This window comes from Equus przewalskii, chromosome 26, assembly GCF_037783145.1.
Source record: "Equus przewalskii isolate Varuska chromosome 26, EquPr2, whole genome shotgun sequence".
In the NCBI taxonomy this organism is placed as follows: Eukaryota; Metazoa; Chordata; class Mammalia; order Perissodactyla; family Equidae; genus Equus; species Equus przewalskii.
This window is the reverse complement of record NC_091856.1, coordinates 38,002,505-38,018,508: the sequence shown is the minus strand read 5'-3', so window position 1 is coordinate 38,018,508 and position 16,004 is coordinate 38,002,505. Positions and strand designations below refer to the sequence as shown.

The following is a 16,004-nucleotide window of genomic DNA, read 5'->3' as shown; positions in this document are numbered from 1 at the left end:
GATGAGGAGGTCAGGCCTGGCCCGTAGCTCCAGTTTGGAACAGGAGCCCCATCTCTGAGGCTGCTCCCCAGAGAGCTGCCTCAAGACAGGTGGCCTAAGGGGTCGTCCAAGGCAGTAGGAGCTGGACTCTTCACTGCCCGGCTGGCAACAACGACCCAGCACCAAGGCAGCTGGAGCTCAGACAGCTCTGGCACAGGTGGCAGTCCACTGGGGGTGGCCGGCAGAGGCGACACAGTGGCTGATGTGATGAGAGAGTGGGGAGGGAGTTTCCAGAATGACAAGACTGGATGGCTGCACTGAGCCCACTGGAGCTCAAGGAGACACAGAAGGAAAGACTGAGCCAGCACCAGGTGGCCAAGAGCTGGAATGAGGGCTGAGGACACAGAACTACGCTCTGCTGCAGCTGGGGCCAGGCCCAGGACTAGTGGTCAGAGAAGGTCGTTGCCAGGGAGACCGCTACGCAGATCCTGACACACGATACAGGGACTTCTGGGCCTTGAAAACCTCGAAATTCCCAGATTCCCTGGAACTGTGTGACCCAGAAGAGGGTGCCCTTTCCTGTTAAGAGCTGGTAATCCCCCCGGCCGAGTGCTCAGAGACATGCAGAGGCCTCTCGCACGATGACATGTGCCCCTGCAGGACCTGCCCCCACTTCCCCTCTAGGCCACCAGGCCTACAAGCATGGGCTGGACCTGACAGAGAGGAAAGGGCTACCCGGGGTGCAGTGGCAGGGACCAGCAGTGGCCAGGGGCGGGCCTGAGTCAGAGAGAGGGTGCTGACTTGGGAAGACTGTGAGACACACAATTCAGCAGGGACCCCAAGGCGTGCTGTGCACAGTCTCATAGCACGGCCCTCACCAAGTGAGATGAGCTACCGGGACTGCTGAGGGACAGCTGAGGGACAGCTAATACGCTACAGAAGGCCAAGGAGGCCAGGGGACAGATGCCCTGGCACATGGAGGCATGAGGGGCCCCCTCTTCAGCACACCATGGCTGCCCATGGTCACTGCCACTGGGAAGCCAGGCGGCTGTGCAATCTGGCAGAGTCCACACGGACTTACATAATGGCCTGCACGGCAGGAGTGGCAGCCATGTGGCCTGGCAGCAGAGAGTCATGGGAATGAGAAGGGAACCGAGCTTGCCTAGGGGCAATGCAAACAAGCAGCTACAAGATGGTCCTGGTCAACTTGTCCCATGAGAAGAAACCAAGGATGGGGTGATGGGGTTGCCAAGGGTGGTCCCCCCTATAGAAACTCACCACTCCATGCCTCATCTCTGGGCCTGAGCCAAGGCCAGGTGCCTGGAGATGAGTCCCCAGGAACCAGGACCCACAACACTAAAGCAAGAGCCCACAGCAACGACCCCTGAGCGCTTCCCCACAGGGACAGATGCCATCCACTCAGGTGCCTGTGCACTACGGAAAGGGGCACCTAATGTGTCACAGACTGCTGGACCAAGGTGGTATCGAACTCGGAGAGCCAAAGCATCATCACAGCCCATCAGAGCAGAGAAGTGAAGGCCTGGCCAAGATCCAGCTGCCAGTGGGTCCACCGCATCCACAGGCCCAGCTGGGGGTCATGCCCCACTCTCCAAATGTACGCTCGGGAAAAACATATTCGGCAGCTGATACAAGAGCCACACTGGGTGTTAGGAAGGCCGAGGGGAACCTCAGAAATGTGTCCGTCCCCCCCACCCCATCAAGATGGTAAATCAGAACTTATCCCATCCAGGGATGGGGGAAATTAGTGCCTCCTCAAGGATCAAAAGGACACATGGGTATGGCCCCTGTATCTCCATTCAATCCCCCAGGCTGCCCCTGAAGAAACCAGATGGATCCTGGCCAAAGTCAGCCAAGCAGAAGGCCCAGGTATAGGTGCCCTGCCAGAGGCCTGTGCAGTGACCTCTGATCTCTAGGCACTGAACAAGAGTGGTCCCTATGATGGCCAGCAGGGAAATGAGACCTCAGTCCTATAGCAAAAAAAAAAACCTGAATTCCACCAACAGGAACGAGCTTGGAAGCAGTCTCCAGACAAGAACTTGGCCCAGGCAACACCCTGATTTCGCTTTTGAGACCCTAAGCGGAAAACCCAGCCGCGCCATGCCTGCACAGAGACTCACGGGCTGCCACACCAGTAAAACTGTCAGGATCCAGTGGTCAGAGGCATGCCAGATCATCCCATCCAAAGGCCCCCTCGCGCCTGTTGCTGGTGTACCTGGAGTGCCGCTCCAGCTGAGCGGCACAGAGGCTCTAAATGGGGCGCAGAGCAGGAAAGGGCTCCTCTGCAGGCCCAGGCCACAGAGTCAGGCAGACCCTCCGTACTGCAGCTCTCAGTGGCGGGAAATGAGCCACGTGGTCTAAAACAAGTCCCTGTGGGAGAAACCCAGAGCAGGACCCTGGGATTCTAGAGCAGGGCCATGCTAGCTGCCACAAAACACCACACACCTTCACAAACAAGCCCTGGCATGCACAGGGCACGGTGGAGACTGACTGAGTGCCTTGCTCACAGGGCAGTGAGTGACCAAGTGTCCAGAACTATACATCACGAGCGGAGTTCTGTGAGACATTCCTGGTCACAAGGGAAAGCCGTCCATCAGCAATTGATCACAGCAGAAGTGGCACCTTGAGACTGAGCCTGTGCAGGGCCAGAGGCCACAAGCTGCATGTCATCTACCACCACGCACCAGCACCCTCCCAGCTCCTATCTGCAGCCACAAGGGATGTCTGATGGCCAGTTGACGGAAGAAGAAAAACCCAAGCTTGGCTAACAGACCGTCAACTCAGAATGTAGTGGCCTGTCATCAGCCACTGCTATGCTAGCACAATGGGCACATGCAAGAAGTGGCCAGAGGCAGGGATGGACCCACACATGGGAGGCAAGAGGTACCCACTCCCACCTACCAGGCTCCCCAGGGGCCAAGGCTGAGCCCCTAGTGCAGCACCAGTCCTCGCAGAGGCCAACCAACCCCTCGGTGGCATGTTATCTGGACTGGGCCCACTCTGAGAGGGCCAGCAATTCCTTTTGGGGAGACGGGCCACATTCTTCCTGGAGTGTTTGCCCTTCAGTCCACGGGGCTCAGCCATACCTCTAGCCAATGGCTTACAGACAGCACCACCTCGCTGCACAGGACCCCACACAGCATGCGTCAGACGGGGGACATGCCTTATAAAAGTGGGTCCATGACCACAAGACCCACTGGTCGTGACATCCCAGAGTGTACCCTATCTACAGCTGCTTCCTGGGCTTTCTGACTGCTCATTCCCAAGAGCCAACAGGCGAGAAGAAGGGTCACCAACAAGACACTGCAGGCGCTGGTGGTTTCACGAATGCTGTTTCCTCTCCCTGCATTGATGCCTCCAAGCCGCCCCACCCCGTGTTGCCTTAAAAAACCACTCATCCTTCAGAGGTCAGCTCCTCCAGGTCACAGCACACATCACGATGCTCCACAGTTACCCAGGCTGCACTTTCCAATGGACTGTCCACCTCTGTGCGACCAGGGCCAGCCGGCCAGAGTGCCTGCTCCCAGCTATTGCTCGACACACGCCTGCTGTGTGAGCTCACGAGGGAGAGAGTCAGAGGCTCCCAGGAAAGCACAGTGAGGTGCAAAGCACACAGAATCGGGCACAGCAGAGCATGATCTCACAGGACACCTGCAGGAAGGAGAGCATGCCACACAGGCGGGGCCCAGCTGGAAGAGGCAGAACAGGCTTACTCAAGCAAGGGAGGCGCCGTGGCTCTGGAGCAGGACTGTGTGACGAGGGTAGAGAAACGCCCTCCTCACCTCACCAGCCTCGGCACAGTGCCACTGTCTGCTGTGCCAATCTGGTGGGGTGAATCTGCGTCTCATTTCTGTTTTCACTACTAATGAGGCTAAGCATCTTTTCATAAGTTTACTGGGCTCTGGAGTACTACTTTCAAGAAGTACCTGTTCAAGTCTTTTACTCATTTTTCTATTAGTTTTTCTTTTTCTTATTGACATGAATTAGCTTTTTATATATTCTGGATACCAGTTATCTGTCGTAGGTATCACAACTATCTTCTTTCCCTTGTAGTAGCTGATTTCTTTTTTTACTCTTTTTATCATCTTTTAATGAAAAAAAAGCCTGAATTTTAATGTGGTTGAATTATCAATCTTTTCCTATGTGGCTAATATTTTTAGATTCTTTATAAGAAATCACAAGGACACAAAGACATTCTCCCATATTATCTTCTTAAAGCTTTATCAATTCTCAAGGCTGGAAGATAATTCTACTCTATGGTAAGCACACATTTTTTTCTGCCTTGTTTCAGGGGCAAAAATTAAGAACTCTGAAGGGTGAGAATGGCCATCACAGACGAGAGAAGGGCTGTGATTCCTCACCAAGGAAGCGCGTCAGAACCACCTGGAAGCTTTCCTCCAAACAACCCGTTCACCCCTGGATTCTGATGCTACAGGACAAGGACAGGCCCAGTGCTGGACAGTGGGGAAAGACTCTTCGAGTAACCGCCATGGACCACGATAGAAAAGCACCAGACAGGCAGCTAAGAAAACAACAGTCTCTGTACCTTAAAGAAACCATCTAAACTCAACCAGCTCCTTGTACAAAAAGTTAGGAGCCAATTACAGACATCTTCAGAGGACTGCACCTGGAATCTCTCAGAAGAAACAGCCATCATTTTATGGAAACTCTGTCACTCACCATCTTTCAGTTCCTGAACATCCCTGGGTTGAACGAAATCTGGTTTGACATTCTCAAACCACCAGAAGAGTTCAGCAATGAAAACCATAACATTGGGCTAAAAGAAAAAACAAAAAAACCAAGGACACAGTAAGTAGCTTATTCATACATGGTTTTAAAAATGTGTGTTTAATAATTCATTATTACCTTCAACACTAAGGGCGCATACAGCATATCTTCTAAGGTGAGATAAAAGCATTTGTTAAGATATTCATTTGAGAATTCTCTCAGAAGCCGAATATTATACAGACTGTCAGCCATCGATGTTACCTCCTTCAAGCATATATCTAATAGATAAAAAAAACACTACAATTTACTATAAAGATATTCTGATTCATAAGTATGTGTATATACATATAAAATTCTGAGCTGCAAAACACTTCAAATGAAGGTAGTGGTGATATTTAAAAAGGTAACAACACTAAGAGATTTAAAAATTACAGTAAGTATTACAAGCAACACTAAATACAGAAATAAAACACTCCAGAGACAGAGCTGAGAAGTCTCCAGGATCTGTACTGAATTGTTAACATCTAAAAAGCTAATAGAAATTACTTAAGACTGGGCTTCCAAAGTGGACAGTAACAATCACCCTGCAGTTTATAAAAGGACCTTTCTACATTAAGCTGGTTAACGTCTACCCAAGTCTCTTCCACCAATCGGAAAGCCTCTGCACAAGGCTATCTCCACGAGTGCAAAGGAGCAGGAGGGATGATAAAATAGGAAGCATCAGGTTTATCCAAGGAATAATACAGGAATACTCCTCATCACAAAAATCAGGAGACGAAGGACAGCCAAAGTCTCCCCCGTGAAAGAGGTGGGGACTCTGGCTACTGGCATCCGGTAGGACAGTGTTCCATTCCACACTGCCTTGCAGGATGCCAGCAGTCAGTCAGTTCCAGCACAGGCATCGAGCCCCACGACTCTGCGTGCTCAGTGGGGGAGGGGAACGGCTCTCAGACAAGAACCACCAGATCAGCTCGACTCAGCTCAAGACGAGATGAGAAGTGGCTGTATTGAGGACTTTTTTGCCTGTAAACAAATAAATACAAAACAACAGGTTTGAGAAATATAACTTATTTTAAAATAACTGTATTTCTAAGAGGAAATCATTTTCAAGGGTTTAGAAGTGTGCACAAATTAGATTCACAGCATCTCAGATTCACTTATGACTTCTGTCCTATGCAATGCCCTGGCACTATTCATTCTCAAGAGAAACCTGTTATAAGCTGAGTAACTGTGCACATCTATATTGTTAGGTAATGTCTCTTTTTTAAAAATTTTGATTATAAAATCTATAAATATAAAGATGAGACTCCCATGTCCCCTCTACTCAAATACCAACATCATACCTTACCTGAGTCAGATCTTGCTTTCCTTCAGTGACAAAATACCACAGCTCATGCTGAAGCCCACCTCCCCGCCAAGGCGACGACTGTCCTACAGCCCCGGCCGCCCTCCCACGCAGGCGTCAGTGTTTTCAGCACACACGGTCTGGGCCCATGAGCAACGTGCCCATAAACAGTACACCGCAGACTTGGCTCTCCTAAATTTACATTAATGATGACAAACTAGGCCGACCATTCTGCAGCCTGTTTTTCCCCCCAATTCAGTATTAGCTTTCCAAACAGATCTATGTTGATGTGGCTCGAGTTCAGTCGTTCATTTTAACCACTATATAGTGTTCCACGATTTTCACTATCACAAAAAATGCTGTAAACACCAAAACTGTGTGTCCTCTCTGCACTTGCACACTCAGAGAAGGGGCTGGCAGGGCCACGAGCTACACTCCTCACACCTGGCCAACACCTCTTCACAGCCCACCACAGACCTCTGGAGCTTGCTCCTGTCCTACCTCCACCCTGGCATGATCAGGCCTTCTAATTTTTGCCAATTTGATGGGTGTGAAATACCCCTTTCTGAAACGGCACATCCCCGGTGACTGGAGTGGTTTTACCCCACTTCCTCTCCCTGAAAAGCCTGTTCTTATCCTGCCTCTGGGTTGTTTGTCTTTTTCTTAATGATTTATAGGAATCCTTTATGTATTACTGTTACAAAAGGACTGTGTGACAATTCTTTATCAATTTATATTTGTTGCAAATATTTTTTACGGATATAGTTTCTCACATAATTTTGTTTATGACATTCCTTTGTCACCATATTGAATTTTATTATGGTTAAATATGCGAATCTTTCCTATTAATTGTGGTTTTTTATAACTTAAGTAATGCATCCCAACACCAAAGCCATAAACACAGGGAACTGGCAGACGGGAGGAGGGAGCGGAGAGGCCTGGGGCCGCCTCGAGGTGGAGTGCCAGCGCCAGGAGAGGTGAGCTCCAGTCGCGGCCCAGAAGCGGCCTGCTGAAGAAGTGGCTGCAGACCACCCAACAAAGCCTGCAGAGCCCTCCGTTTTGGATTTGCCACAGGCAGTGAGACGACAAAGAGAGCCTCAGCTGTATCCACCAAACTTGGATCAAGTGAGCCTGAAGAAACTTCCAAATCTTGCTCCAAAAACCCTTTCGGGAGCAGCAGCTTTTTATGATGAAGACGACAGTGAACCAGAGGACACGCCCCCAGAAGCAAAAAGGAGGATCAAGAACACTGGCAGGAAAGGACCAAACTCCTTCCATAAAGGAACACACGGGTTTCCTGACAACCGGAAGCTACGGGAGTGAAACAAAGTCTCGTCTTGGAAATGTCCATGAGCAAACAAGTTAAATGATGTGTTTTGAAACTGGAGTATGGGCTGAGTGCAAACTTAAAAGGAACAGTTTCCTTTTTCAAAGAATGGTTTAAGATTATCTTAGAAGCTGCCCTTCCTTTTTTTTAAGATTGAGTGGTACACTAATAAATGAGAGTTTGAAATGAGAGCCAACTTATGTTTTATATACAGATTTCAAGACATTTACTAATTTTGTAGTTTCATTGATTAGTTTTCAAAGGTTTCAAATTAAAAAATGAGAAAAAAAATATTTTCTTTTCAGAAATTTTCAGAAGCAAAATTTTAAATTTTGCTTTCAGGTTAGGTCTTTCACCCAAGGAGAGGGGCTTCTCTCTCACGTGGGGTGAGATCTCACCATATCTCCCCAATAGGTGGCCTTGCATCCCCATACTCTGGACCCAGCCCTCCCTCTCCCTGTGAGCTGTGGGCCACCTCACAAAGCACCGGGTTCCCCACAGAGCATCCTGTTCAGGCTCCGTTTGCCACGAGAGTGAGCCCCATCTCCCAAGGGTGTGGGGAGGACGCCATCACTACCTGACAGAGGAGAAGGGGACATGGGCTCTTGCTGCTCTTCCAAGTGACTTTCAAAGAACCCCCACCAAGTCCTCACTGTCCCTGCCGTCCTGGCACGTCCGTTTGGTGCCTTGCTGAGATTCCACGGGAGGAGCCGACTTGCTGCTCTGGCTTGCCCTCCTTTTACCACTCCTTGATTAGGCGGCTTGTCATTCAGGGTCCAGAGGTCTCCCAGTTTCCTCCCAGGTGGAATGTGCAATTCAGTCCCTTCTTCTCCTTGTATCAGAGTGATTTTAAAGAAGGAAACAGGAAGCTACTCTTCGTTCCCTTTCCTTCGATTCTTTGGGTTTACTTCTAAGTTCTCTTATAATGCACTGAGATCAACCTAGTTCACTAATTTTAAAAATTCCTTCTTTTCCAGAATATGCACTGAGGCTACAAATGGCCCTTTACTGGCCACTCTGAGCTGCGTCCACAAGTTCTGGCACGTATGTCATTCACTCACTTATTCAACAAGTATCTACTGAACACCAGCTCGTCCAAGACACCTTTGCAGAGGGCTGGGATCTGTCAGTGAACAAGACAGACAGGAAATCCCTGTCCACGTGCAGCTCAGACTAGAAAATTCCACTATGGTTTCTACTTTGACCCATGAAATATTGAAAACTGTCTTCTTTGGTTTCTAAGCATTAAAGACTTCAGAGGTTTAGAGAAAGGGGCTGCATGTTTTTGTTACTGATTTCTCATTTTACTGCACCATGGGAAAAGTATCAATTCTTTGCAATCTGTTGGTTTCCTCTGTGGCCTTAACAAGTCCATTTTTGTAAATATTTCCATGCTTGCTTATTTGAAAGAGCATATTCCATAATGGCTGGTGCCCAGGACCAAGCTTGTTAATTCGGGGTTCAGGTCTTCCGTGGCCTCACTCTTCTTATCGGCTTCTTCAACCACTTTCCACAGTGTAAGTGAGGAGTGTGGCTCTGTTCATCTCTCCCTGTAATTCTGTCAGCTTTTAAAATATCCATATTGATATTCTGCTATTAGATGGAATGAGCTTCAACTGTGGGTCATTCCAGCACCAACACTGACTCCCAGCCTGACTAATTCTTTTTGTCTTTAGATCCCAGTGGACATGCTGGAAGCAGGCCGGATACAACTGAAGCAAGAACTAAGTGAACCAGTGAACCAGAAGGTAGACTTCAGAAAATATCCCGAATGCAGAGGATGAAAGACATGAAAAGAGAAGAAAACGCAAAAAAGGTGCTGAGGATAAAGGAAAAACTCCAGCAAACAGGTCCCACTCCTCTAACGCCAGGACACAGGAAACACACCTGTAACTCCAAGACACAGGTACCACTCCTGTCCTTGTCCTTCTTTTGTTTTCTAGTTCTTCTCTTACGTCTTAATCATTTTAAACACTGTGTTCTTGTTCAGATGTTCTCTTTCACCGACGTCTTGGTGCCAAATACGTCATATCTGCAGCTCTGGTGAGGCCTCTCTCCTTGTGTGGTTCTGTTTTCCCACAAGGCCCATGTTCCGGCCGTAGGGTGATTGTTCTCTGCGGTGTCCAGTGGGCCCTGGCACGTGCAATCACTCCTACACAGCAAAACTCTGCTTTAACTCCTGCCAGGGCCCGCGAACTTCAGGAGTCCTGGACTCTACTCCACACGAACCTCCCGGTGGCATACAGCAGGCAGCATTCATTTCAACCTCTCTCCCATCAGGAGAGGCCCCTGCCCCTCCCCCACCACAGGCATCTGACCAGCCTCCTGGTTTTTTCCTGGACAGGAGGTGGAGATTTTCTCCTCCTTCCCAGGGTCCTGGTGCCAGCTCCAACCACAGAGCCCCAGGGCCAAGTGAGCATGAGGCCCGGGAGGCCCGTCAGCTCACAGGTTCTCACTCAAAGACAGAGGCCCTCTCCTAGACCCCGAGACTCCCCTTCCTTTCAAGTTCAGCTGTACATTTTAAAAACTATTTTATCTAGAAAAACTACAAGATCCAGCATTTTTGTACCTGGAGCAGGAACAGGACCAACATCAGCTCCATCTCTAGCGCCGGAGTCTAACACAAATACTTCACGTGTGGGGCAGCATTCCGGGCATTCTCTAGGCCTTGCACCCCCTTCCCTCAGAAAGAGGGTGCTCAGCCAAGCCTAAATCAGAATTCCAGTTCCCACGGCCCCCTGTATAGACACCCACTGTCATGCTGTTCACAGAGTCATTCGCATCTCTCTCTCCCCACCACCAGCCTGTGAGCGCCTCAGAAAGATGCACTGGCATCGTAACGCCCCCAGTACCAAGCACGCAGGAATCGTTCATAAATGGTTTGTATACAGACTGTATTCTTCACTCCTTTTCCTATCCCCAAACTAAGTTCTAGATGTAAAACAAGTGTAACGGGACTGAAAAGACCCTAACTATTCTGGGACTTGAGTAAAGTCACAAATATTTAACACACCCAAATACTTTCAAAATACAATTTCTTCCTCAGATAAAACACAGGTTAAGTGTAAGGACATCATCCTCAAATCTTTTCATCTATATGCCAGCATCCCAGTGGGTATTAAGGACTCAGCGTGTTACCTTCTGGTTTTTTAAACGTTTGGGTCAGTGTATTATAACATCTTTTTAAGGCGTTAGGTCTGTTCAAGGGGAGCCTTCTCCACTCACCATCCAGCTTCATCTGCTCTGGGCAGTAGAAGTGGACGACGGCCAGGAGAGCGGCCCCATCGCTGCTGTCTCTCATCAGGTCCTCCAGCAACGGGAAGCAGGGCGGCTGCCTCGCAGACAGGTGCTCTCGGCGATAGCGCACCTGCAGGCGATGAAAGGAAAACGCTCAATACGTGACGTGCCTTCACTAGGGCCTGCATCACAGGCAGATGGTTAAATCGAGAGCTAACATAACGCCCGTGGACACTGTGCGGAGTAGCAGCAATTGTACAGAAAAAGCTCAAAACGCCTGGATTACATTCTTTGCCTGGAACATGTATGTCACGATCCAGGGAACTGGGCTTCACGGCTACACTGGGTGACAGCAATCAGCTGCTAACGACACAGGGCCCCTCACTCTAAAGTGCCGTGACACACACAGAAAAGAGAGCAGAAGGCACGCCTACACTACCAAAAGCTGGTATACGGTAAAGAATGAGAAACAAGTTAAAAGGTGAACATCCTAACACATGGAAGATCCAAGTTACTGCTACTTTTCTCAGTATTATTGGCATTACCCTCAGCTATTGAGAAAAATACAAAAGAGTGTTAATATATAGTTTGAGAAATTTCAGAAACCAGGCTAGACAAAATTTCGTACAATACATCAACCAGCCCCTCTAGTAAGCGCAACAAAGTGTCAGGAAACTGAATGCAGGCCAGGTGCTCTATAAACAAGTATCTTCTCAAGGTCTCCAGACTCCTGCCTTTGGGGAAACCATGTGCATGCATGTGAGCTGCCCCGAGCCCCTCAGCGCCACGCCCATAACTGAGGTCAGCATCCAAGCACACAGGCCGTGACTGATGCCTGAGGTGGGTCAGCACAGGTGCCTGTCCCAAATGCCCTACTGGACGCTCGTTCTTTCTGTGTTCACAGTCACAATATGGCTTTAAAATAGGGCATTTCCTGCAAGCCACGTTTTCTTGAGAGGAGGAAGGTACAAAACCCAAACTAGAGGAAGAGAACCATAGTCTGTACCAACAACTATGGATTTCTGAGAGTTCAACCTAAAGAAAAACTCTCTCTCAGCAATCTGGAATTTAAAGTCGTAATCTTAGTAAGCATAGAGAATAGAATAATCAATACTCATATTTGATTTTATGTATATATATATATACTGTGTGTGTGTGTGTGTGCGCGTGTGAGGAAGATTGGCCCTGAGCAAACATCTGTGCCAATCTTCCTCTATGTAAATGTGGGACACTGCCACAGCATGGCCTGATGAGCGGGGTGGAGGTCCACACCCAGGATCCAAACCCGCCAACCCCTGGCCGCAAAGCAGAACACGCAAATTTAACCACTAGGCTACCAGGCCAGCCCCTCAATAATGATACTTAGTATAAAACATTTCTAATACATTCTTTTAAAATTAGGAATAAGGCTTATTTCACGTCACTAGAATCTGTTTCGACATAGACTTTAACTTGTTTCTCAGGGCTCACAGCCTTGGCTACAACATGTAACATGCCCACACTGCGCCGGGGGCCAGGTCCACGGGCTCCAGCATGCAGAGCACGAGGGCATGCGCCAGGCCAGGCTTCCACACAGACAGACAGCACACACGAGTGACCGACCACAGCATGCAGTAAAGCAAATGTTTCCTCGACTGAAGATGGATGGTATGCGTTTAAAATCAGGCAAAACACTCAACTACAGGGTCCAGGGAGCTTTTAGAATCACCTTCAAGTCAGGTCTGTCAACCCTCCAGGCTGGAGTGTTACGGTGAAACCTCTGGACCTGCCAATCTGACCAGCCCCAGCCACACTTACGCTCCCCAGCCTGTCTGCTGGACACTGCAGGCAGCGCCGTCATGAACTAAAGGACTCCTGAGGGGTCACTGCTCTTGGTCACAGTTCCAGTTCCTATAAAACTCTCATCTGAAACCTCACTTCCTGTAGCACAGCTGAATTTCTGACTCTATCCTCACTACATCACCTAATTGTTTTAATATTTGCTGTTTGGCTTTCAGGATTCAAGAAGCTAAAAAATATGTAAATATTCATAAAGATGTTTTCCTTTTCTTTGTTATTACTCTATTTCAGAGAAGCAAATTCTCCATCAGCCGGAAGGCAGACCACATCACTGCTCACACGGATCTCACTCACCAGCTTCTCCCGCTGGTGTCTCCTACATCACAGAATTCCAAAGATAATCTGGCCCAAACAATTAAACTAAAGGAAACAGGCCATCAAAGGAGTAAGCAAAAAGATTTGTGTTCTAAAACTTCATTTTAAAATGTACCACTTGGAGCGCCAGGTATTTTCCCACAGGAACAGTGTAACAAACTCGTTCCTATGCAGAACGGGCACCACGTGGAGCACAGCTGGACTGACTACTTTCTGACTTTCTTTTTATGGGAAGATTCACACAACATTTTATTTAAAGGTCCTTGGGGAGTGAGTCCTTCTCCGTAGCCCACGAGCACCCTTTCACAGGGTGCACCGTCTTCCTCATCAGACGGTCCACGCTCCAGTTACTAAGACGTGTCCTATTAATATCTCCATTAGGGAAGGCAGGATCAGAAAGAACAAAATATAAAGAATAACTTGGGAAATTAATTATTTATCATTCCTTCTGACTTCCATTAGAAAAAAGAATAGATCCTATCGTTTACTTTTCCTTTCGTCACGTAAAGAAATAACTAAGTTCCATAGGAAGAAACACAAAACTCTATCTTTAAAATTACCTAGGAAATTGGGCAAAACCAAACTCTGTGTGTTATCTATGAAACGCACCTTAGAACTCCCAAGTGCCATATTATGGAGCCTACTCAGCCCAGAATCAGGTTATCGCTCGTACTGGACAAAGTGTCATAACAATACCGAGGAGGACATTTGAAAAAAGAAACAGGTTCGGGTGCAAGCGACTTTCAATGGAAGCAAGTGATTGCAACAGGATGGCTGTTGATGGCAGCGGCGCACGGAGCTCACTTACAGGCACTAACTTCCAGTACCACTTGGAGGGAGACTGCCCGGAGCAAGGGAAGGAAGGCAGGAGAGGAGCGTCAGCAGGGAAGGTCCATGTGTGGAGGGACGTGATACCACGTTCACACAGCATTTACAAGAGAGGCGGGACGTCTCTGAGAAGGAAGATCTGTCCAGCGCACGTGGCCTGGACATTCTGTATTCTCAGATGACTCAAGTGGAAGGTCACAGGCACCTCTACAACACTGGCCTCTGCAGGAGCAAAGAACACTCCGGAAACTTGGTAGAGGCTGGGCATCAAAAAGGACAGAGGCCAACCAAGACTCAGTGCCTCATCTGTGCCCCTAGGAGGAACAAGGAGGCTAACAAGCAGGCCCAGTGTGTGGTGCCCACAGCATCCCCAGAGTCCAGGAGCGAGCGGACGCCGAGCGATGGCAGACACGGCTGGGCCACGTCGTGCACGCGTTCAAGGGACGCAGTCACACGTGCTCGGCAAAAAATGAAATAACGTCAGGGGAAGAAAAGGACAGAAATGACCGGAATGCCTAAGGCACCGTCTGCATCATTTCATTAGACAAGTAATATTTATCCACCTGAATTCCACACTGGGTTTGAGAGATCTACAACCAGTTGCATAGACCCCAGTGTAAGGGATTGTCAAGGGGACCCTTGGCAGTAGGCAATTCACTCCTCATTTGCTGACTTCTGGAAGTAACTCCTGGGTAGCCCTGTCACCCCTTACTTTTGAGCTTCCCAATACCTCCCAACATCTCCCTCACCCTCTCAAGCTAAACACAAGACTACTCCGGGCCAGGGGGAAAAGGGGAGCCAGCTGCCAGGGGATCGAGGAGACCCACTCCTTTCTTAGTGAGTAAAAATAAAGACTAAGCAAGGAGTACTATGATGTGATTCTCTAAGACCAGGGGCACAGAACTCCGTGCACAGCAGAGCGGTTAAACTAGCCCGTTACCTTCTGACGGGCCGGGCTCTCCAACAGCTGCTGCTTTAACTTCACTTCCTTCTCTGTTATCTCTCTCATTTTAAGATTTACCTAAAGTAGAAGAAAAACGCATTAAAAAGGCAATTGCTTTCCGACACTGGTAGCCATATCTTTACTTTGCCACCCAGAGACCCCACTTCCCTTGTTTTAACTCTGGACTCTCAGACACAGGTGTTCTTTAGGCCAATTACACACATGCAGAAATATACGGACCCCACGTGGTCTGTGACTCAACGTGGACAAGGTCAGCCTGCTACTCCAGGAAATACTCTGTGCCTCCAAACGCTCGCGCAATGCTTCCAGCTCACGACAGGATCAACAAGCCCCATCACTGGACGTCTACGGTGCACAAGCAGCACACGTGCTCCGTCAGCATCAACAAACACTGCTGATGAACAGTCTGGCTGAGATGCCCCCTGCAGAGCCTAAGGGGCGGCTCACCCAGGCCCCCGAGCACACAAAAATAACACTTGGTAACTTTAATCCCAAAGCTTTAACTGCACAGCGCTTAGATAACTAACACAACTTCTTGGAAATTAAAGCATTCTCTCCTGGAATTATTAACTCAAAGATAAAACCAAAATTGCAATTACAAAATACCATGAAGAAAAATATTCATCAATGGTTAAAAGGATGTGGTCGAAGCTATAATCAGAGGAAAAGGCAGATTTTATTACTAAACAAGAATATAGCTAAGTGAACTCAAGAAAATCCAATCAAGGAAGTAGAAAGATTATTTTTTAAAAGAAAAATCAATATAGAGAAACTTAAAAATAAATGAATTAGAATGGATGGATAAGCAATAAAGCAAGTACTGTAAAATATAAAATCTAATGTAAAATGTAAAACATTGTAAAATCTAGGGGGTGGGGACATGAGTGTTCTTTATTTCTTTTTTTTTTTTTAAAGATTGGCACCTAGGCTAACAACTGTTGCCAATCTTCTTTTTTTTTGCTGCTTTATTCCCAAACGCCCCCCCCACCCCCCCACCCCACCCCCGTACATAGTTGTATATCTTAGTTGCAGGTCCTTCTAGTTGTGGGATGTGGGACGCCGCCTCAACGTGGCCTGACGAGCAGTGCCATGTCCGCGCCCAGGATCTGAACCCTGGGCTGCCGCAGCGGATTGCACGAACTTAACCACTCGGCCACAGAGCCGGCCTCCAAATTGTTTCAACTTAACTGCATGTTTAAAATTTTTCAGAATAAGATACTGGAAATAAAAAAAATTTTTAGAAAATATGTTTCTGCCATAAGCTAGACAGCTTTCAAATATGGAAAAGATTTTCTTTCTTTTTTTTTTTTGAGGAAGATTAGCCCTGAGCTAACTACTGCCAATCCTCCTCATTTTGCTGAGGACGACTGGCCCTGAGCTAACATCCATGCCCATATTCCTCTACTTTATACATGGGATGCCTA

At 48.1% G+C, this 16,004-nt stretch overlaps 1 protein-coding gene across 18 annotated transcripts in view; it reads right to left on the bottom strand.

The window, feature by feature from the left end:
* The window catches only part of CAMSAP1 (calmodulin regulated spectrin associated protein 1), a 68,524-nt gene that overhangs the window by 14,223 nt on the left and 38,297 nt on the right, over nt 1–16,004 (bottom strand). For 9 of the 18 annotated variants that reach the window (XR_011533461.1, XM_070595886.1, XM_070595888.1 and 6 more), the window contains 4 exons: nt 14,557–14,637; nt 10,623–10,764; nt 4,864–5,003; nt 4,678–4,774 (listed from right to left, as the gene is read on the bottom strand). Coding sequence is in view for 16 of the 18 variants with exons in the window: in XM_070595886.1 (XP_070451987.1) it covers nt 4,678–4,774; nt 4,864–5,003; nt 10,623–10,764; nt 14,557–14,637 (460 nt within the window). In the remaining 2 variants the exon portion in view is untranslated. Of the gene's footprint in view, nt 1–4,677; nt 4,775–4,863; nt 5,004–10,622; nt 10,765–13,596; nt 13,630–14,556; nt 14,638–16,004 lie in introns of all 18 variants that reach the window. The other 9 variants (XR_011533460.1, XM_070595891.1, XM_070595899.1 and 6 more) reach the window with 2 other exon arrangements.